Raw genomic sequence first — 23218 nt, forward strand, 5'->3', positions numbered from 1 at the left:
GGGTGGCAACTTGTTTAATACTCTTTCTGCATCCACCTAATTACTTTATAAGCCTTCAATATCGTTTCTAATGCCACAATTAAGAACTAAACAAAAAACGATACAGGTGTAATCCCAACTGAATCTAGGTTGTAAAGAACTCGGAGCATCCTTAGTTATGTCAGCCACCGTTCCAGCGAGTAGCACCCTTGCATGTGCAGTAAATGATGGACACCGCAACTCCCAGTTACTTATTTTTGGCAGTATTTTTTCTCCTTTACCTCCACATAATGCATCAATAAAAACTCTTATTCTTAGTCAGACTACATTCAATACCATAATGCTAAAATCTGAAAGATTTAATACTTTGTGAAATACTCAACACCTGTGTGTGGACAATGGAAATTTGGGCTTTTCTGAAAAATTGTTCTCACCTCAAGTTTAGCAAATTTTTCTGCCTTGTAGCAAGCATTCTCTGCATTTATCAGCTTAGTAAGAAGAAATTCTTTGAATTCTGGTCCCTTCTTAAAAACAGCTGGGCTTGGTAAAGTTGGTCCAAAGAAGGGTACATCATCTCTGGCTGTGACACTAACTTTGTACCTGCAAAGAAATGTGACTGAGTAAAGTATTTTATCATGGATTAAGGTAATGTCTTCATACTATGAACTAAGCAATTGATAACTGAATTTATTCAGATCTCCCACCACCTTTTTCAATCAACAACTGTGGATATATGAACACAGTGATCAAACACTCATCCAAGAGATCATAAAAAAATTAGAAAAATTCTATATGCTAAAAAATAGGGCCTCAAGCCAAACAGGAGACTCAGTAGGTATCTAAAAACATTCTGTGTACGAGTTGTGATCAAAAATTAATAGGAATTTTGGTTCTTCTTAAGGAATCTGTATTTATTCATCAATATCAACTTTTTTGCTTTCAAAGATATCCCCATCACATATAATACACTTGTGCCACCACTTTTTCCAATCTTGGGAACACTTATGGCACTCAATTTTCATTATGTTGTTCATCTCCTTCAGCAGTTCAGTTTTTATCTTATCAATGCTGGAAAAACAACGTCCTTTCATGGTTCCCTTCAGCCTCAGGATTAGAAGGAATTCGCAGAGGGCCATGTCTGGCAATTAAGGTGTCTGAGGCAATGTAACAGTTTTGTTTTTTTACCAAAAAATCATGAACAAGCATTGAGATGTGAAAGGGAGCATTATAATTATGCTATTTCCATGAGTGGTTTTTCTGCAATTCTAGTTGTTTTCTTCACATTGCTTCATGCAAATAGCACATAACTTCCAGGTAGTGTTTCTTATTGACTGTACAACCATAAGGCAGGAACTCATGATGCACTATCCCACTGTAATTGAAGAAAACAATGAGAAGAACCTTCTATATTTGATCAAATTGTCATTTTTTTCACCCTTGGCTCTTTAGGTAGTTCACACTGGTACAATTGGGCCTTGCTTTTGACATCATGTTTTGTCATCTGTTACAATCTTCTGTAGAAGCTTTGGATCATTGTTGATCTCATTCAGCAATTCGTAAGTGATGTCTATGCAGTGTCATTTTTTGTCAAAACTCAACAATTTCAAAATAAACTTTTCTACTACATATTTCGTACCTATATCCTTGGCATGAGCCAGAGGATATGCCAAAAGCATCAACAACCTCTCTGATGGTGATGTAGCTATTTTCCAGAACCATGTTTCTTTACTTCTTCCACATCTGTAATTGATGTGCTAGGGCAGTTGTTGTCTTCTACGTCTTCTCGACCCTCTTTGTGATTTTTCTCCTTCTAAGGCCTTCATAAATTCTTGTCTTACCCATAAACAATTCGCCAAAAGCCACACTCAACATTTTGATTGCAGTGCTGCACGTTATTCCATATTTTAAGCAAAATTTAATGCCAATTATTTGATCCATCTTTTTCACAAGTAAAAATTTGCTGGGCACTCAAAAACACAACACTGTCAGCAATAAAAGAAATATTCAAAACAGCTGAAAATGCAATCATACATTAGGAAAATGTGTACCAACAAGATAAGAAAAATTGAAAATCAAATTTTAAAGCACACAAAAATAAAAAAATCCCAGTTATTTTTTGCTCACACCTCATACGTGTAAAGAACGATCTTTCAAAAGGAAATGTTCAGTTGTTTTAACAGAACTTATTTGATGAAACACATTTACGGCAACATATAATGAAATAAAAATCTTGAAATGGCCTCACCTTGTATTTGGGCTGTTGGGATCCAATACCTGCACAACAATATATGCATGTAGGAAATGTGAAGCAATCATATCTGGAGAAAATGGTGTATTGGACTCCTGGAATACTATTGCAACTATGTCATTACCTGAAACAAAGAAAACAATGCTGCATTTTACTCCATTTACATTTAAATATCTATTCCAGCTGCATTTACATGAAGCGTTTATAATAGTGTTGATTACTAAATGTAATATAATATTAGTTCTTGAGGCTGATTACCAATTTCAAATATTCATTATCCATGTGGCGTAAGATCTCTTAATAAATTGTGAGAGTTTTAGCTTGTATTACCATTATGCATTCAGGAACATATTCAGTTAAATTGTTTGGTCACATAATTAAAACGCTGATGTAATTTTGTTGTAGATTTACACAGTGCATTATTTTCTTTATACAGGGTACCATAACAAAAAAGGGAAGCAAATGAATATCTTAGAAAAAAAAAAAATCAACATTTTCAGTGATTCAAAAAGTCAACCAGATAATTTCTTAATGGGCAAACAGATCTTCAGAAAAAAAATTCCCCCATTAACATCAGTCATATTCTGCTAATGGCCAGTCAGAAATCAACTACACAATAAAAAAATTATATATTTAATTTTTCCTGAAGTTCATATTGTAATATTTATTTGGTGCTTAGCTTTACTCTTTAGTCAATATAATAACTTCATAAATGACAAGCTATCAAACCAACAAGACAGCATTTGTGAACCAATACAAACAGAAAACACTAATTTATAGACACTGTCATTTCAGTACATAATGTTTTCTTTTGCAGGTAAATGTGTTTCAAGTATGTTTAAATTCATATTGTTGCATTTCCTTTTGTGGAGGTAATATATTATATTTTGTACAAAACCACAAAATCACTTGAGAATGGCACTGAACAAATAAAATTAATGCAGCATAAGTGGAAAATGACACCTTCTTTTAGTGAATTTGTTTACGTTCACTTGCCCCACATCTGAGCCTTTCAACCCATCACAGTGGCTTATCTTGAAAAATAATAATACATGCCTGAAGAAGTAAATACAAATGTGTTATTGTTGTTAGTCTGCTAAGAAAATGTGTGGAAAGTTCAAATTTAGCATCTTTTTGACATAAATATCATACGAGATGAAGTACCAATTCAGCTGGAGCAGGATGGAAGAAAGAACTGGACTACAGTCTATTGATAGGTCTTTCTTCGGCATTATTCTGAAACAATAAAGGTAAACCATGGGAAAGCTAGAGCAAGGTGGCTGAATGATGATTTAAGCTCCAGTTCTCCTGAATATGGATCCAGTGCCTTAGCAACCGTATTGTTTTGCATGGTCACACTTGACAGGCAATGTAAATACTGAAAAATCTTCAGCATTCCACTGCATGCTGTTCGTAAGAGCTTGTAGCTTACCCAGGCATTTAAGTCTCCTAGTGCCAACAGGCAATAATCTTATTTACTGTGTCTGTTATCTACCCATGTATTGTTGAAACATATTTGATATCTCAGTGTTCAACAGCTACCATGATAATGATGATTCTTAAATCAGTGTTGTATTTAAGGACAGATTAGAATGACAGGAGACCTGTTTAGCATTTGGCAGGCATACGGTACAACATTACTTGCAGACTAATTCAATTATATGTCCTGTCCTAATAACTTTACTTTTGTTCTGAAGTCTTCCATAACTCCTATCTTGCATTACAATAAAGACATTAGACATGGGACCAATAAAGCAGCCAATAGTAATAGAGAAATGGACTCACCAATGTGCCTCTTTCTTTGTAGCTGTTGTGGATCAGTTTCCGTGTATGGTAACATTGTAGAAACATGGAATATGATTTCTCTGTCTTTAAATACTTCATAAATAGCTTCTTCTCCTGTGTGACCAAACTGTGTATCCAGGCCTCCACGATACCTAGGAAGAGAAAAGGAAAATTAATCATCACCAATGTTTGATTGGGGTTTTTAAAATTTTCAGAGATGTCAGTAACTCAATCGCAGAAGGAGAAAAGCTTACCCCTTGTGATCTTTCAGAGGAATCCTTTGTCCAATGAGTTGCAAGAACTCATCAAGAGCAGGGCTTGAATTCATGTTCCCAAACAGCTCCTCTTCTGTTGTCTGTCCAAATCTCTGGTAGAGGACCCCAAATTTGAAAGTAGACACCAAGACATGTTCATCATATTCAGCAATCAACTTTGATGCTCTTGGGTACAGCACTGGTGTAAACTTATCCACCGTGAGTTGGTCATTAAGAAGCTGTAATGCAGTTATCAAGAGTTAGCGTAGTGGACTCAGAATTTAAACAAAAAATTTGTGTATAGTTTGTAAAATGGTCACTCTAATTCACTAACAGATCTTTAAACAGGAAGTGGGCCTTACCTTTGCCATTTTGGCTGGTGATGGTACAGGCCCCAGGCATGAGGAAGGAACCAGCTCGTGCATTGTGCCAGTGCGCAGGCGCAACAGGATACGGGTGTGCTCCTGGTTGGCGACATTCTCCGTCTTCACCGACAGACACACTGGGCCGAGTTCATCATCTGAGGCCACTAGGTTCACGTGCTCCTACAAACAGTAAGATGACAACTATTTAGTGTATGTTTGTATAGTTTCCAATACAGAAGTAAATGACAAGTTGTGCTCTCTGTTTCACTGTTGTATGACAATATGAATTTTGTTTGCACATATATTATTTAACAACTGGTTAATTAATCAGAAGAAATTAATAATAAAAAGAATTTTTACATCTACATTTATACTCCGCAAGCAAGTGGCGGAGTGCACTTTATGTGCCACTGTCATTACCTCCCTTTCCTGTTCCAGTCGCGTATGGTTCGCGGGAAGAACGACTGTCTGAAAGCCTCCGTGCGCACTCTAATCTCTCTAATTTTACATTCGTGATCTCCTCGGGAGGTATAAGTAGGGGGAAGCAATATATTCGATACCTCATCCAGAAACGCACCCTCTCGAAACCTGGCGAGCAAGCTACACCGCGATGCAGAGCGCCTCTCTTGCAGAGTCTGCCACTTGAGTTTATTAAACATCTCCGTAACGCTATAACGGTTACCAAATAACCCTGTGACGAAACGCGCCGCTCTTCTTTGGATCTTCTCTATCTCCTCCGTCAGACCGATCTGGTACGGGTCCCACACTGATGAGCAATACTCAAGTATAGGTCGAACGAGTGTTTTGTAAGCCACCTCCTTTGTTGATGGACTACATTTTCTAAGCACTCTCCCAATGAATCTCAACCTGGTACCCGCCTTACCAACAATTAATTTTATATGATCATTCCACTTCAAATCGTTCCGCACGCATACTCCCAGATATTTTACAGAAGTAACTGCTACCAGTGTTTGTTCCGCTATCATATAATCATACAATAAAGGATCCTTCTTTCTATGTATTCGCAATACATTACATTTGTCTATGTTAAGGGTCAGTTGCCACTCCCTGCACCAAGTGCCTATCCGCTGCAGATCTTCCTGCATTTCTGCTGCAATTTTCTAATGCTGCAACTTCTCTGTATACTACAGCATCATCCGCGAAAAGCCGCATGGAACTTCCGACACTATCTACTAGGTCATTTATATATATTGTGAAAAGCAATGGTCCCATAACACTCCCCTATGGCGCGCCAGAGGTTACTTTAACGTCTGTAAACGTCTCTCCATTGATAACAACATGCTGTGTTCTGTTTGCTAAAAACTCTTCAATCCAGCCACACAGCTGGTCTGATATTCCGTAGGCTCTTACTTTGTTTATCAGGCGACAGTGCGGAACTGTATCGAACGCCTTCCGGAAGTCAAGAAAAATAGCATCTACGTGGGAGCCTGTATCTCATATTTTCTGGGTCTCATGAACAAATAAAGCGAGTTGGGTCTCATACGATCGATGTTTCCGGAATCCATGTTGATTCCTACATAGTAGATTCTGGGTTTCCAAAAACGACATGATACTCGAGCAAAAAACATGTTCTAAAATTCTACAACAGATCGACGTCAGAGATATAGGTCTATAGTTTTGCGCATCTGCTCGACGACCCTTCTTGAAGACTGGGACTATCTGTGCTCTTTTCCAATCATTTGGAACCCTCCGTTCCTCTAGAGACTTGCGGTACACGGCTGTTAGAAGGGGGGCAAGTTCTTTCGCGTACTCTGTGTAGAATCGAATTGGTATCCCGTCAGGTCCAGTGGACTTTCCTCTATTGAGTGATTCCAGTTGCTTTTCTATTCCTTGGACACTTATTTCGATGTCAGCCATTTTTTCGTTTGTGCGAGGATTTAGAGAAGGAACTGCAGTGCGGTCTTCCTCTGTGAAACAGCTTTGGAAAAAGGTGTTTAGTATTTCAGCTTTACGCGTGTCATCCTCTGTTTCAATGCCATCATCATCCCGTAGTGTCTGGATATGCTGTTTCGAGCCACTTACTGATTTAACGTAAGACCAGAACTTCCTAGGATTTTCTGTCAAGTCGGTACATAGAATTTTACTTTCGAATTCACTGAACGCTTCACGCATAGCCCTCCTTACGCTAACTTTGACATCGTTTAGCTTCTGTTTGTCTGAGAGGTTTTGGCTGCGTTTAAACTTGGAGTGGAGCTCTCTTTGCTTTCGCAGTAGTTTCCTAACTTTGTTGTTGGTTCTGGGTACATTTGCAACTTTCTTCAGAGTGATACTGAATTGATACAGTATGTCTGGCGCGGCAGAACGCGAAAGGTGGTTGCGGGTGGGCAGGAGCCGCTATTATGCCGTGTCCTTGCTGGGTGCTTCCTCGATTGTAGGTCATTTCGGAATGCGCGCCAACTAGAAGATGCTATCGATTTCTTGGTACTTCATTATATCCTAAACATACCTGGAATTTGAATGTAACAGTGTGGTGCACTCTAATGCAATAAATATGGTTTCAAGCATGATTTGTATTATTCTTAATTCCATTAGCATGATGGTGTGTCCATAGTGACAGGTCCTCCACAATCAGGGATCATTTCAGTCGATACTATACATTGTTTAAGCGCACTCTAAGAAGTGAATGTGTGCAGAATTTCACTGTACAGCTGCCAAGGATAGCAAACAGAGGACATGTAGATACCAGAGCATAAAACCTCTGTGAATTTCTGTCCATGTAATCAGTTGGACAGTAAATATGCGTCAGACAGATATTGAACAATATACACACATCAGCATTTGAGAGATTATGTGTAGTTGGACTCAAAGAAGCTGGTTAGAGCAATCGGTGAAACGCTCAACATCTGAGGAGGAGTCTGAGGAGGAGTATTGCCACTATTTGCTCATGTTGGGATGAATGGCTGAATCACTGCCGAACACAGCATCATGATGGAAGCAGTCAATCTAGAGACTCGATGCAGTGTAAGGACCCAACAATAATCAGAGGTGTTCAGAGCCGTGGAGTCACCATTATCATCAACCTGATGTGAACTGCTGCTTCAGTGACCACGAGGACCATTAACAGGCTGCTCACAGTAATGGAGCTGAGCTCTCGGCGCCCCTTGTTCCAACTACCATTGACCTCTATACACCAACAAGCCATCTGCATTCGTGCCGGGCATCATCGGCATTTAATCTCATTGACCGGGGTAGAATTGTGTTTAGTGATGACTCCCACTTGGAACTGAGCCCCAATGACCAACAAGATGTGTCTGAAGATGACCCAGACAGTTGTGAGATACCAACCTGACAGCTGGCTGCCATACAGCCCAACAACCAGGACTGATGATCCGAGCTGCTGTTTCACATCATAGCAGGACTCCTCTGACTGTCGTCCGCAGCACCCTTACAGCAAAGTGATACATCAACAATGTTCTACGTCCCATTTTGTTGCCCCTCATGGCAAGACATCCTGGGTTTACATTTCAGCAAGGCACTGCTCACCCGTTTTGGGCGAGACTTTATACTGCTCGTCTTCGTGTTTTCGAAACGTTAACGTGGCCAGCAACCTCTCTGGATCTTTCCCCAATTGAGAACGTGTGGAGCATTATGGGCAGGGATCTCCAATCAGCTCGGTATTTAGACGATCTAACGCGCCAATTGGACAGTATTTGGCACAATATCCCTCAGGAGGACATCAAACATTTCTGTCAATCAACACCAAGCCGAATAACTGCTTACTTATGGACTAGGGGTGCACCAAAGCATTACTGACTTAGTTGCTGAAGCTCTCACTGTTAAATAAATCCTCCAATTTTTTTGGAAGTGTAATCATTTGTTTGTCTGATCATGTACATTACATCTATCGTTTCCGTCCCATTCGGAGTGTTCCTTCATGATGCGTCGTTTTGTTTGTTGTAGTGTATTTAGGGGTTGTAAGAAGCAATATGAAATCACGGGAAATCAATATTTGGGAAGGCGAATGGAAGAAGACCTGAATTAGTTGTAAATGTTATGTGAAAATGAAATGCTAAGGAAATGGCATATAAGACGCTACTGCAACTTCTAGAATACTGTTCCAAATATAGTTGTACAAATTTGTACAACAGATGTCGAACTAATTCAGGGATGCGCAGGGGGTGTTTTTGTAGCCCATATTAAAGTGGATTTAAAAGAGAAATCTCGGAAAAAAAGATGATGGAGTTCTCGCTAAACCCTGCTGGATAAATTTATAGAATCTGTATTCAAAGACATCTGTGTAACCATTTTGCTTCCATCACGCACAAAACATATCGCCCAATAACCTACATTAGAGTGCACCACACTGTTACATTCAAATTCCAGGTATGTTTAGGATATAATGAAGTACCAAGAAATCGATAGCATCTTCTAGTTGGCGCGCATTCCGAAATGACCTACAATCGAGGAAGCACCCAGCAAGGACACGGCATAATAGCGGCTCCTGCCCACCCGCAACCACCTTTCGCGTTCTGCCGCGCCAGACATACTGTATCAATTCAGTATCACTCTGAAGAAAGTTGCAAATGTAGCCAGAACCATTCGTCGTGAAAACTCAAAACGGTTTCCTCGTTCACAAGAAACAATTATGACGTTTAGTAAACAAAGGCTACTTGTCTTGCTACCTTACTTCCAGTGTTTTAATTTATTTGCAGTTGATTTCGACGCAACTACGGCTTCATCTTCACGCTCTTAAGAAATGTTATCATGTGACATGCATTTGAAAGCTCACTGCATTACTTACGCGCTACTCGCCGTAAACTGACAATTTATTTACAGTATTAACTAAAAGAGAGTTTTATTACTAAATAATAATATTGGTTTCAGTTCACTTTCCGGAAATAATTCGGAATGATTTTTTACTGTTTCTGCCATTCCTATACTCTTCTTTGCTGGCAGTGGTTCTCATTTTCAGAGTTAAAACGTCGGTACAATCTATATCTACATGATTACAATGAAATTCACTATTAAGTGCCTGGCAGAGGGTTCTTAGAGCCACCTTCAAGCTATTTCTCTACCGTTCCACTCTTGAACAGCACGCAGGAAAAACGAAGACTTACATCTTTCCATGTGAGCTCTGTTTATCTTAGTCTATTACTATGATCATTTCTCCTTGTGTTGGTGGCCGCCAACAAAATAATTTCGCACATTGAGGAGAAAACTGGTGATTGAAATTTCGTGGCAAGATCATGCCGCAACGAAATGCGACTTGTTTTTAATTAAGATTGGTACCCCAATTCGCGAATCACATCCTTGATATTCTCCCTCCATCTCACCCCTTCCTCCCCTATTTCGCGATCAAACGAATATTTTCCTTCAGATTCTAATAACGCACCAAGCCATTCCCGTGTTCAGTGGTTCCGTGTGAGTGATAAAACAGAAGGCACATGCATAATAGTATATTTTAAACTGAAATATTCGTTCCAGTTATAGCGGAATACTTCGGGTTTCGTTTTTTTTCCCCCAAAAATTGCCGAACTTTACGTTATTAATGCGCACTCGAATACTTACGAGCTTGCGCTAGCAGATGCTAGTAAAAGTAACTGAGGCAGAAAAATTACTCTGTAAATTAGCAGCAGTTACAGCTCTCCCTCCCCCAATCTTAGATCCACGATACGCTCTTGCACACACTAATTAGGGAATTTTATACGGTGATCAGCGGACGAAGAGTCTAGCCTTTGCTCCATGTAACTGCTCCGGCACCGCGCTTGGAGCGGAGCAAAGACCGCGCAGGAAAGGTTGGTAGGACGCGAAGCCTTTGATACTTGCATGAATACCGAGGAATGAGGCGCGGCCGATTGAGCCGTGTGCCTGTGGAATGCAACGCGCAGCGGCGACCCCCCACCACCTGCCCAGAGCTAACGACTGGTTGCCTAGGACACGCGGCAGGTGCTGTAAACACACGGTCGGTTCGGGGAATTGCGCGCGGCGCGGAAACCCGCTTCCGGCGGAGACGCGCCACAATCGCGAGGTAACGAGCGATTCAGCACGGGCATGCACCCGCCCACGCCCGCAGCTTCCGGCACCGTTTCGGTCATTAGCGACCATTCGCCGGCGCACAAAGCGCCCGCCACCAAGCCGGTGAACCGTGCGCAGCTGCTCTAGGTACACGTAGATCTGTGCATGGAGCTTGCAGCAGTGCTAGCACAGATGTGACGAGACCGCTGACAACCCACAGTTCAACTGCGTACTTCCTGTTCATCACCTGTCTGGGCGCTCGAGTCTCCGAGTCATACACAGTCATTAGCATTACAAGGCATCGTTGCTAATAGATTGGCGTATTCTGTATGAGAATTCATTGCGCCGGGTGTTGATCAAGATTAAAACATTCAGTTTACAAGTGAATTTTTTTGTCCACTTTTATGGAACTGTGAGGTCTACGACTTTATTTTAAATTTATAATAATTGTCACTGCTTTAGTCACTTTTTACTAATATTTATTAATTAGCACGACACTTTTCGGTAGCTTGCTCCCATCACCAGTTGCATTATATTTACATATACGTAATATTAATCTAACCAAGAAAGAAGTGCTCGGATTGAAAAAGGTGTAATACAGGGATGTAGGCTTTCGTCCCCACTGTTCAATTTATACATCGAAGAAACAATGACGAAAACAAAAGAAAGATTGAAGAGTGGAAGTAAAATTCAAGGTGAAGGGATATCAATGATAAGATTAGCTGATGACATTGCTACCCTTAGTGAAACTGAGGAAGAATTACAGAATATGTTGACTGGAATGAACAGTTTAAGGAGTATAGGATTTAGAGTGAAAATAAATCCAAGAAAGACGAAAGAAAGGAGAACAGCGAGAATCGTAGCATCAGGATTGGTGATCACGAAGCAGATAAAGAATTCTGCTACCTAGGCAGCAAAATAACCAGTGACGGACGGAGCAAGGAAGACATCATAAGCAGACTATCAATGGCAAAAAGCTCATTCATAGCAGAGAAAAGTCTACTAGTATCAAATATAGGGCTTCATTTCTTTGCGTTTGGAGCATAGCACTGCATGGTAGTGAAACATGAACTGCGGGAAAACTAGAACAGAAGAGAATCAGAGCATGCGAGATGTAGTGATACAGAAAGATGCTGAAAATTAGGTGAACTGATAGGGTAAGGAATTACGAGGTACTGCACAGAATCGGAGAGGAAAGGAATATGTGGAAAAAACTGAGAAGGAGAAGGGACAGGATAAAAGATTATCTGTTAAGACATCAGGGAATAACTTCCGTGGTACTAGAGGGAGCCGTAGAGGATAAAAATAGAGGTAGACAGAGCTTGCGATACTTCCAGCAAATAATTCCTCTGAGATGAAGCGGTTGGCACAGGAGAGGAATTCGTGGCGAGCCGCATCAAACCAGTTAGAAGACTGATGACGGAAAAAAATGCTAAGTATGACGAGTATTACTTCCTGAGTGTGTGAGGTTATGTACCGTAATGTAACCCTTTACAGAAAGATGCTTTTTTTTATTGTGTACCTTAACTGAGTTGTATGAAAAAATTATTTCATTATCGTATTTACGTACATTTTTTCGGGAAATTTGTTTCGCAAACAAAGTAACGAACACATCATCTTCCGTTAACACTTGCACACTCATATGGTTACATCATTCTACAGACCCTGAACTGCTAACACAAACTTACTTCAATTGGTAAGATAGTACCAACAACGAAGATCGATTCTTTTTATATAAGCACATGTATGTCATGGGAAAATTGTATAGTACGATCATTTGCTATTGTTTCGTTATACAGTGTTGCCAAGTCTTTGCAACAAACGTCTATGGTGATAGATCACGCCATGGGAAACGTCACCAGGGGTAACTCCGAAGATGTCCAGAGCAGCTGTGGACAAAACGTCAGGAACCGCAAAGTTTCTTCGACCACGGCAATACAGCCCGGAAGACTCATCAGCAAAAAATGGGGTTTGTGGATGTCTTGTCGCGAAAGGAAGGAGTGGTTTAACGTCTCGCCGACATCGAGGTCATTATAGAGAGCAAAAGCTTGGATTGGTTCACGGATGGGGAAGGAAATCGGCCTCGCCCATTTGCCTGAAGCGTTTTAGGGGAATCACGAAAATCTACATCAGGATGGTCGGACGCAGATTTGAATCGTACTTCTTTCCACAGGCGAGTCCAGTGTGCTAACCACTGCACCAACTCACTCGGTGTCTTCCCACGGTGATAATACACTGTACAGTATGGACGTTTGTTCTCGGCCGTGTAGGTCAGTTGCGTTCGTGTTGCAGCGGTCAGGCCGTCGCATGTTGTTCCACGAGTATGAGCACGCTTCTCCGTCGGCTGGTCACGCTCATTCGCGTGTGGGTTGGAAGCTCTCGACCTTTTTTCTCTCACTCTAACAACAATTATTATTATAAAGGACTGTATTAAACATTTTAATCCTGCACGCTACGCTACGTGTAAGGTAACACTGTGCATTACTTTTATTATTTCCCAAGTAACCTCTTTACACCTGACACCTGTTCCACCTCTCGTACACCTACGGTTTATCGCCTGTGCTGTGTTTCGTATTAAAACGTAACTGAGAGCCCTTAGTGCAGCAGCGATGGCAAATTTCAACAGAGTATGAAGTCTGACTGTAACCTCGACGCCATAATATCCCAACAAAAAATGGTTGAGCATTATTACTGTATGAGGTCTATACTTCAAGCTTTTGGAAAGTGAATCCACCGACAAAGATTTCGAGCAAGTATTCGTTAAGAAAACCAGAATTCTCAGTGAGGTATTGCATCTGTTTACGGATATGATGATGATGAGGCATTCTGGTCGCATTATGCGCTGAAATAACTGTCAATGTGAGCAGTAGATGGCTAAAGCTGATGTCCTGCAGTAGAGTGGCCGGCCAGGGTGGCCGAGCGGTTCTAGGCACTACAGTCTGGAACCGCGTGACCGCTACGGTCGCAGGTTCGAATCCTGCCTCGGGCATGGATGTGTGTGATGTCCTTAGGTTACTTAGGTTTAAGAAGTTCTACGTTCTAGAGGACTGATGACCTCAGAAGTTAAGTCCCATAGTACTCGAGCCATTTTTTTTGCAGTAGAGTGAAGAAGTTAGTCGAAATTTGGTTCTGAACTAACTTTTCCTACACCATTACAGTGTGGAATTTGTGGGTCATCCTTGATGCAAGTACCCTGTTTATTATCCCCAACCTAGTATCAGCTATAACTCGCAGTAATCAGTGATTTTTTTTAAATTTCAAAACACGTGAATTTTAGGTTTTTGCATATAGTACGCAGAAATAAAGAGACACAACTAATATTAACATGAAGAGCTGCTTCAAAATGGTTCAAATGGCTCTGAGCACTATGGGACTTAAAATCTGAGGTCATCAGTCCCCTAGACTTAAACCTAACTAACCTAAGGACATCACACACATCCATGCGCGAGGCAGGATTCGAACCTGCGACCGCAGCGGCCGCGCGGTTCCAGACTGAAGCGCCTAGAACCGCTCGGCCACTGCGACCGACGGAGGTGCTTCAAACCAGTCTTCCGACAGGAGGCCATAACAACAGCATGCCATCTACAGACTGAGCGCCTGTTGTTAATAAAAGTTCCTTTGGCCCTAAATCACGTAAATTTCATTAAAGACAGACGCATGATAAAAACATAACAGATTATCAAAGCAGTGAGATGCAGTGAACTAAATAAGTAAAAGACACTGTACTGAACATATGAATGAAACTAATCAAAACAACATTATAAGATAGACGAAAAAGTCAAAATTTAATGTTTTCAGATAAAAAAGAAACACAGTTACGGCTGAAACTAGTTTGGGGACAAAATTCTTTTAATGTATTCCTGAGTTTAGGGTCACGCACTTTGCCCGTTCAGTCGACAGATTAAGAACATCTGATGACGACTAAGAAACTGTCTGTGATAGCTGAGGTTGAGAAATCAAGAATAGAATTTCATTATACTACGACCAGTGTGTTCACCTTTGGCAGTACGCTCCGTCTGCGTAAATAAAGGACGTGTTTGCATGAGTGCAGATCCACAAATCCCATACTGTTTTTCTACAGGCAGGGATGAATCGGAACAAGAGCAGAAGTGTGTGAGGCGCGTCAATAAGTAATGCAACTTTTTTTTCTCTGCCACTGTCGATTGAAAAGATACGGAATTTGTTGTGGGACATCGTGGAATATTCTCGCTTCAGCCCCTATAGTTTCATGAAGTTCCGATAGATGATGGCGCCATACGTAGCCTTCATAATGGCGTCTGTGACGGAGGTGCGTTCATGTAGAGAGTTGTCATTGTGTTTCCGTTTAGTGGAGAACCAGAGCATTGCAGGTACTCATAGGCACTTGCTGTGCAGACCTGGCAGTGGACGAAAGCTCGGTTGGGCAAGGCGTCTGTAATCATCGCAGCAGGGTCGCGCAAACATGTCCGATGTCCCGCGTGCCGGCTGGCCGCATACAGCTTTGACTCCTGCAATGTTGGAACGTACGGACACTCTCATTCGAAAGTGACCGACGTAAGGCCGGCACACTGAATGGAGATTATGTTGAAAAATAAGGGTTTGTAGCCTCAAGAGTGTGGAATAATATTGTGTATTGGAAACCTGAATAAAATCAACCTGTTTTCAGAAAAAATGGGCTTGCATCACTTCCTGAACGCCTCTCCTACACTGATTTTCCTAAAGACCACTTCCTAAGAAGCGTGTTTCGGGGACCTCTGTCAGTCGCCTCAGTACAGAGATTTGTCAGCTGGCAAACCGGAGGGAAGCGGCGATCGCTTCCCAGACATCGGCAAGACTGCTTCCTCCTTCCGCCCTGGAGAGTGTGGCGCTAGGAGCGCCGAGCACTTGTCACCTCCGCCGATAATTCGCGCTATTTCCGAGCGCTCTCCGCGGCAGCATAAATATTCATGGCGGTGGCGCGTCTGCTCTCGAGCCCGGCCGGGTCCTTAGTCACGAACCCGGCCCGCCCACGCGCCGGAGCGCCAGCTTTTGTGATTCACGGCCCGGCCGTTTGCCTGCGGGTCCTCCAGAGCCGAGGGCCGGCCCAAGTTACGGCTGAGCTGGGCGGTTTCGCCTCGATACGCACCGCTGCCCATCTCACTGTCGCTGTGCTTCATTATCCATTACCGCACTGCGTCAGGCACCTCCCTTCGCTAATTTACTATTTGATAGGCTACGGATCCAAAAGGTCTCGGATTCGGTCCCTAGTCGGTACTAAGATTTGTATCTTTTTTCACCTTTTCCAAGGTTCTCCGTGGTTCGGAGGCAGCTTTTAACTGTAGGACTTCCAATAGCTGGCTGGGTAAGTTGTAACATTTCTGGCTTTACAGCCATCTAATGCAGCTACAAGAAGCTCTTCTTAGAGAGGTTGAGAGGGTAGCAGTGGGAAGATGGCGTAAGGTGGTGTGAAGTACATCTACATCTACATTTATACTCCGCAAGCCACCCAACGGTGTGTGGCGGAGGGCACTTTACGTGTCACTGTCATTACCTCCCTTTCCTGTTCCAGTCGCGTATGGTTCGCGGGAAGAACGACTGCCGGAAAACCTCCGTGCGCGCTCGAATCTCTCTAATTTTACATTCGTGATCTCCTCCGGAGGTATAAGCACGGGAAGCAATATATTCGATACCTCCTCCAGAAACGCACCCTCTCGAAACCTGGCGAGCAAGCTACACCGCGATGCAGAGCGCCTCTCTTGCCCGAGTCTGCCACTCCGTAACGCTATCACGCTTACCAAATAACCCTGTGACGAAACGCGCCGCTCTTCTTTGGATCTTCTCTATCTCCTCTGTCAACCCGACCTGGTACGGATCCCACACTGATGAGCAATACTCAAGTATAGGTCGAATGAGTGTTTTGTAAGCCACCTCCTTTGTTGATGGACTACATTTTCTAAGGACTCTCCCAATGAATCTCAACCTGGCACCCGCCTTACTAACGGTGAGGTAACGGTGACATAGGATTTGTTCAGCACGTGTATCGTCAGAAAGACCGCCTAAATTGTGGTCCCTTTCCGCGATTGGCTGCTGTGTTCGGAAGTAGCGAGCCAAAATGATAAACGTCTGTTACTAATACTAGAAAAACTAAACAGTTAATTTACTTGTCTATCATATAAAATCATATCTCAAAGTAGGCTATTATTCCATTATCTCAAACGTATTAATTACCAGCAGAATGATGAACAATTGCTAAAGGAAAAGGCATACGAAGCACTTAGGTGCGACAAGAAGATCTCCGAATTTGGATGGCGGGCGAGGTGGTTCCACAGTAAGATCAAAACACAATCGGCTGTCTCGGAGGACAGAGATGATGTCTTTCGCGGTCGGTGTCAGTTAAACCCTAACTAGCGATCTCTGGTTTGTATATGTAAGGGCTCGATTGGCAGTCTCTGAGGACAGACATGTTGTCTGGCGCGGTTGGAAGAGGTTAAGAACTTAATTAACAATCTTTGGTTTTTGGACATGTAACTGAGTACTAGTTTGATAGTAATTACGCGAACACGCAATTAATTATTTTATTTATTCTCTGTGAAAGTATGAAGATAGGAAATTGTTTGTGATTGATAAAATGGACTGTAATTGCGCAGTTTATCGTATTGTGTACCCCCCTCTAATAGTACTATGGCTACTAATGCACTGTGGTGTTGAAACCAACCTTCCAGGTTGGAACAGCCGTACCTTCCACTTATTCGCGTTAGTTCCTTCCCTCCGCTGAAACGCAAGGTACGTGGAAGAGAAAGGGACTGGAGCTGCACATTTGTTTCACCTATCAGCAGTTGCGATGTCTGTTACTGACCACATGAAACGTGTAGATCCGTCCAGATAGCTGTGAGCGTGATTAGAGGTGGTGCGCCGGCTCCGGATCGAATCCGCCCGGTTAGTTAACGACTAGGGCCGGAGTTACGGCAAGCCTGGATGTGTATTTTAGGCGGTTTCCCACATCCGACTAGGTGAATAACGGGCTAATATCCACGTCCCGCCTCAGTTACACGATTCACAAACATTCTCACTATCACATAGAATAGCACTAGACTAGACGCAATACCGATCCCGTGAAGATACGGGATAAGGCAGGGAAAAAGAAGAACAAGGAGATGATGATGAAAATTGCTAACTTTCATATATCAGCCATGAATCTTTCAGATTGCGACGGAGTGCACTGTTCTGAAACTTCCTGACGCATTAACTGTTCGCCGGAATGGGACACGAACCCAAAATCTTTGCCTTCCAAGGGTACTAATCTTAACAACTGAGCTATTCACGCGCGATTAACGACCCTACCTTACAGTTTTACTTCTGCCAGTACTTCTCTCCTACTTTCCAATTTTCTCAGAAGCCCTCCTGTATACCTTGTTATGCCTGCTAGAAGAAAGCCAATTCCTTGACTGACTCACACACTCTCTCTCTCTCTCTCTCTCTCTCTCTCTCTCACACACACACACACACACACACACACACACACACACATACACACACACTAAGGAAGAGAAAGAGGAGGGGGAGGGATGGGGGCAGAGAGATGACAACGACGCCTAAATCTCAGCCGAATGTGGTTCCAGGTAGATGGGGCGACTTTTCACACAGCTAACATGACTTCTTTGAGAGTCGAGTTCAGTGTATTCCTAATATCTAGATGTCAGAATGTGATTTTTTTTTTCCCTGGGGATTCATAAATTTAAGATTTACGCAAACAAATCACGTACACAGGACGAACGTGAAGGAACCATTTCGCCAGGAAATCTCTGCTGCACCAAATAAAGTGCCGGGGAGTGTTTTTGACAACTTCAAAGGAAATTTGAAAAGTACGTACTGGAAACAGGTTTCTTAGTCAAAATCCTAAGACGTTCCATAGGCTTCATTTCTGTGGACCACAATACGTCATCTCAAAAATGGCTCTGAGAATTTAGAACTACTTAAACCTAACCAACTTAAGGACATCACACACATCCATGCCCGAGGCAGGATTCGAACCTGCGACCGTAGCGGTCGCACGGTTCCAGACTGAAGCGCCTAGAACCGCTCGACCACACCGGCCGGCTACGTCATCTCAACAGACGTGTTAAAATACTGTATGCAAAGCGAAGTATTATTAATTAAAAGTCGCATCCTGTACAGACTGCTCCTCCTCCCCCACGATCCCAAAGGTTGCCTTATTTTTGTGTCACCGCCCAGAGGGGTGCTCACTCATGAAACGTAAAGACGAGTTGCACACGATTTTTGTTGTCAACGACGCTAGTGCTTTATGAATGATATACTGGTGATAGCGACGATAATGACGATAACAAACATCATGGTCCTGATGATGACTGTTGATGTCAGCAAAGATAATGATAATGTTGATACTGATAGCAAATACGATGATGATGCTGATAGCAAATACGTTAAGATGATGATAGTGGTGGTGATGACAGCATGGTGATGATGCTGACGATGACGGTGATGGTGAAGTGATGACTATGTTAGTGCGATACTGGTCTGTGTGTGAGGTGCCGGTGAAGGTCCAGGTGGCTCCAGCCCACGCTAGTGCAGCTCGCTGTGTGATTGTAGTAATGGCGCCACTAAGTGACCTGCAGGCTGCGCGGAGCGCGCCCTGCCGGCAAAGCGTCGCGTCTGCTGACGTGGGAGACTCCCACGCCGCGCCGCAGCGCTGTGGGAACGCGGCGACCGCATTACCTGACCCACCGCTCGCCATCTCCGCGGTCGGACGGCTCCTCGCAACCAACTAAGCGCCCTCTTCTTGACCCAAACTGGGGGCTCCTTACCACAACATCGAGATTGCTGCCTTCCATTTCGTCAGTCAAATATAATTTCATCATCCATCGCTCACCAGGCTTCATCGTGAAGGTTAAACTCTTAACTTCCCTTCCTTTCATCCTCCCTTGTTCAACAGGAACAAAAAAATACACTACTGGCCATTAAAATTGCTACACCACGAAGATGACGTGCTACAGTCGCGAAATTTAACCGGCAGGAAGAAGATGCTGTGATATACAAATGATTTGCTTTTCAGAGCATTCACACAAGGTTGGCGCCGGTGGCGACACCTACAACGTGCAGATATGAGGAAAGTTTCCAACCGATTTCTCATACACAAACAGCAGTTGACCGGCGTTGCCTGGTGAAACGTCGTTGTGATGCCTCGTGTAAGGAGGAGAAATGCGCACCATCACGTTTCCGACTTTGATAAAAGTCGGATTGTAGCCTATCGCGACTGCGGTTCATCGTATCGCGACATTGCTGCTCGCGTTGGTCGATATCCAATGACTGTTCGCAGAATATGGAATCGGTGGATTCAGGAGGGTAATACGGAAAGCCGTGCTGGATCCCAAAAGGCCTCGTATCACTATCAGTCGAGATGACAGGCATCTTATCCGCATGGCTGTAACGGATCGTGCAGCCACGTCTCGATCCCTGAGTCAACAGATGGGGACGTTTGCAAGACAACAACCATCTGCACGAACAGTTCGACGACGTTTGCAGCAGCATGGACTATCAGCCTGGAGACCATGGCTGCAGTTACCCTTGACGCTGCATCACAGACTGGAGTGCCTGCGATGGTGTACTCAACGACGAGCCTGGGTGCACGAATGGCAAAACGTTATTTTTTCGGATGAATCCAGCTTCTGTTCACAGCATCATGATGGTCGCATCCGTGTTTGGCGACATCGCGGTGAACGCACATTGGAAGCGTGTTTTCGTCATCGCCATACTGGCCTATCACCCGGCGTGATGGTATGGGGTGCCATTGGTTACACATCTCAGTCACCACTTGTTCGCACTGACGGCACTTTGAACAGTGGACGTTACATTTCAGATGTATTACGACTCGTGGCTCTACCCTTCATTCGATCCCTGCGAAACCCTACATTTCAGCAGGATAATGCACGACCGCATGTTGCAGGTCCTGTACGGGCCTTTCTGGATACAGAAAATGTTCGACTGCTGCCCTGGCCAGCACATTCTCCAGATCTCTCACCAATTGAAAACGTCTGGTCAGTGGTAGCCGAGCAACTGGCTCGTAACAATACGCCAGTCTCTATTGTTGATGCACTGTGGTATCGTGTTGAAGATGCATGGGCAGCTGTACCCGTACACGCCATCCAAGCTCTGTTTGACTCAATACCCAGGAGTATCAAGGCCGTTATTACGGCCAGTGGTGGTTGTTCTGGGTACTGATTTCACAGGATCTATGTACCCAAATTACGTGAAAATGTAATCAGTTCCAGTATAATATATTTGTCCAATGAATACCCGTTTATCATATGCATTTCTTCTTGGTGTAGCAATTTTAATAGCCAGTAGTGTAAGTAGGACTTCTTCACGTGCCGTCTGCGAGATCGGCTTTGATTCTGTACCGTGTTTGCGAATGTACGATTCCTCTCGCTACCCCTTCCATATAAATGAACCTCCCAATACTTTTGTCGAAACATTAGTGCGTAAAAACATAGAGGGGCTGCATAAGATGCATTAAGAAAAAAGTGAGGATATGGACCCTTGTCCGGAAACATCGACCAACTACGGTACACAGTGTCAGCTGGAGCACGCGCGGGTGGCAGCGACCACCTCTGTCCTCTGTGAGTGATTTGTCCGATTCCTTTCGTTTCGTAATATAACTCTTCCATTCTTGCGAGGTATCTTTTACCAAATTTTTGTAAAATTTGTAGTTGTTCCACGAGAAGAAATGTAGGTAAATACGCCTTGACGTCTGAGTATTCTAATAAACTGCTCACTAACTATTTCCCTTTAGATAGGAGTCAATGCCACGAATTTGTGCGGAAATACGCTGACGGTAAAAAAAATCGCAACGCTAAGAAGGAGGTGTGCGAAGGAAATGAAATTTCATGGACTCGTTTCTACATCTGAAAGATGATGCAGTCTGGAACCACCCGACCGCTACGGTCGCAGGTTGGAATCCTGCCTCGGGCATGGATGTGTGTGATGTCCTTAGGTTAGTTAGGTTTAAGTAGTTCCAAGTTCTAGGGGACTGATGACCTCAGATGTGTTTAGAGCCATTTGAACCATACACACTGGAAAGGTCGTGAGCGTTAGTTATCATTCAGACTGGACCTGGTGAATTAATGTTAGTCAAGTACGCCTTTACGGCGACAAAGAAGCCATTATCAACACCTCACTGAATTTGAACGATGTCGTTTAATAGGGCAACGAGAAGCTGGGTGTTCCTTCTGCTGTACTGCAGAATCACTTGGCAGGAATGTAGCCACTGTACATGACTGTTGGCGGCGGTGGTTACGAAAATGTAAGATAGCAAGAAGACTGGGCTCTGGACGGACAAGTGACACTATCGAGAGGGAATACAGTCGGATTCGGCGTATGGCACTGGCGCAGTCTACTGCATCTGCAGCAACAATCTGAGCAGCAGTTGCCACGACGGTGATACAACTGGTCTTTTGCGTTTCCTGATGGAAACTAGTTCTGACTAGGTGGCAGTGAAGGCCGTGTGTTGCTTAGGAGGATACCAGGTGAACGTCTACAAACCGGCCTGGTGCTTCACATACTGGACCTGCACTTGGAGCTATGGTCTGCGGTACAGTTTCGTATGACAGCAGGAACACTCTCGAGATTGAAACTTCCTGGCAGATTAAAACTGTGTGCCGGACCGAGACTCGAACTCGGAACCTTTGCCTTTCGCGTGAAAGTGCTCTACCATCTGAGCTACCCAAGCACGACTCACGACTCGTCCTCACAGCTTCAATTCTGCCAGTATCTCGTCTCCTACCTTCCAAACTTCACAGAAGCTCTCCTGCGAAGCTAGTTCTGTAAGGTTCACAGGAGAGCTTCTGTGAAGGTTGGAAGGTAGGAGACGAGATACTGGCAGAACTGAAGCTGTGAGGACGGGTCGTGAGTCGTGCTTGGGTAGCTCAGATGGCAGAGCACTTGGCCGCTTAAGGCAAAGGTCCCGAGTTCGTGTCTCGGTCCGGAACACAGTTTACATCTGCCAGGAAGTTTCATATCAGCGCAGACTCTACCGCAGAGTGAAAATCTCATTCTGGAAAGTCTCGAGGTTATCCGAAGCACCCCGAATGCAAATTTGTACGTTTATCTGGTGGCTCGACCTGCTGTTTTGCCATTCACTGGTTGGAGGAGGAGGAGGAGGATATTAGCGTTTAACGTCCCGTCGACAACGGGTCATTAGAGACGGAGCGCAAGCTCGGGTGAGGGAAGGATGGGGAAGGAAATCGGCCGTGCCCTTTCAAAGGAACCATCCCGGCATTTGCCTGAAGCGATTTAGGGAAATCACGGAAAACCTAAATCAGGATGGCCGGAGACGGGATTGAACCGTCGTCCTCCCGAATGCGAGTCCAGTGTGCTAACCACTGCGCCACCTCGCTCGGTTCCACTGGTTGGCTCTGAGCACTATGCGACTTAACTTCTGAGGTCATCAGTCGCCTAGAACTTAGAACTAATTAAACCTAACTAACCTAAGGACATCACACACATCCATGCCCGAGGCAGGATTCGAAACTGCGACCGTAGCAGCCACGCGGTTCCGGACTGAAGCGCCTAGAACCCCTCAGCCACAACGGCCGGCCAGCGCGAGGTCTAGAGGGTACTTCCGTGTCAAAGATATGTCA

The 23218-nt window shown here is 43.7% G+C and overlaps 1 protein-coding gene across 1 annotated transcript in view; it reads right to left on the reverse strand.

The window, feature by feature from the left end:
• The window catches only part of LOC124774983 (rap1 GTPase-activating protein 1), a 149260-nt gene that overhangs the window by 11477 nt on the left and 114565 nt on the right, over window positions 1–23218 (reverse strand). The window contains exons 2-6 of the mRNA XM_047249726.1: window positions 4629–4811; window positions 4267–4505; window positions 4013–4164; window positions 2225–2351; window positions 414–579 (exon numbers count right to left, since the gene is read on the reverse strand). Coding sequence (XP_047105682.1) covers window positions 414–579; window positions 2225–2351; window positions 4013–4164; window positions 4267–4505; window positions 4629–4811 — 867 coding nt within the window. The remainder of the gene's footprint in view (window positions 1–413; window positions 580–2224; window positions 2352–4012; window positions 4165–4266; window positions 4506–4628; window positions 4812–23218) is intronic.

Source organism: Schistocerca piceifrons, chromosome 2, assembly GCF_021461385.2.
Source record: "Schistocerca piceifrons isolate TAMUIC-IGC-003096 chromosome 2, iqSchPice1.1, whole genome shotgun sequence".
Classification (NCBI taxonomy): Eukaryota; Metazoa; Arthropoda; class Insecta; order Orthoptera; family Acrididae; genus Schistocerca; species Schistocerca piceifrons.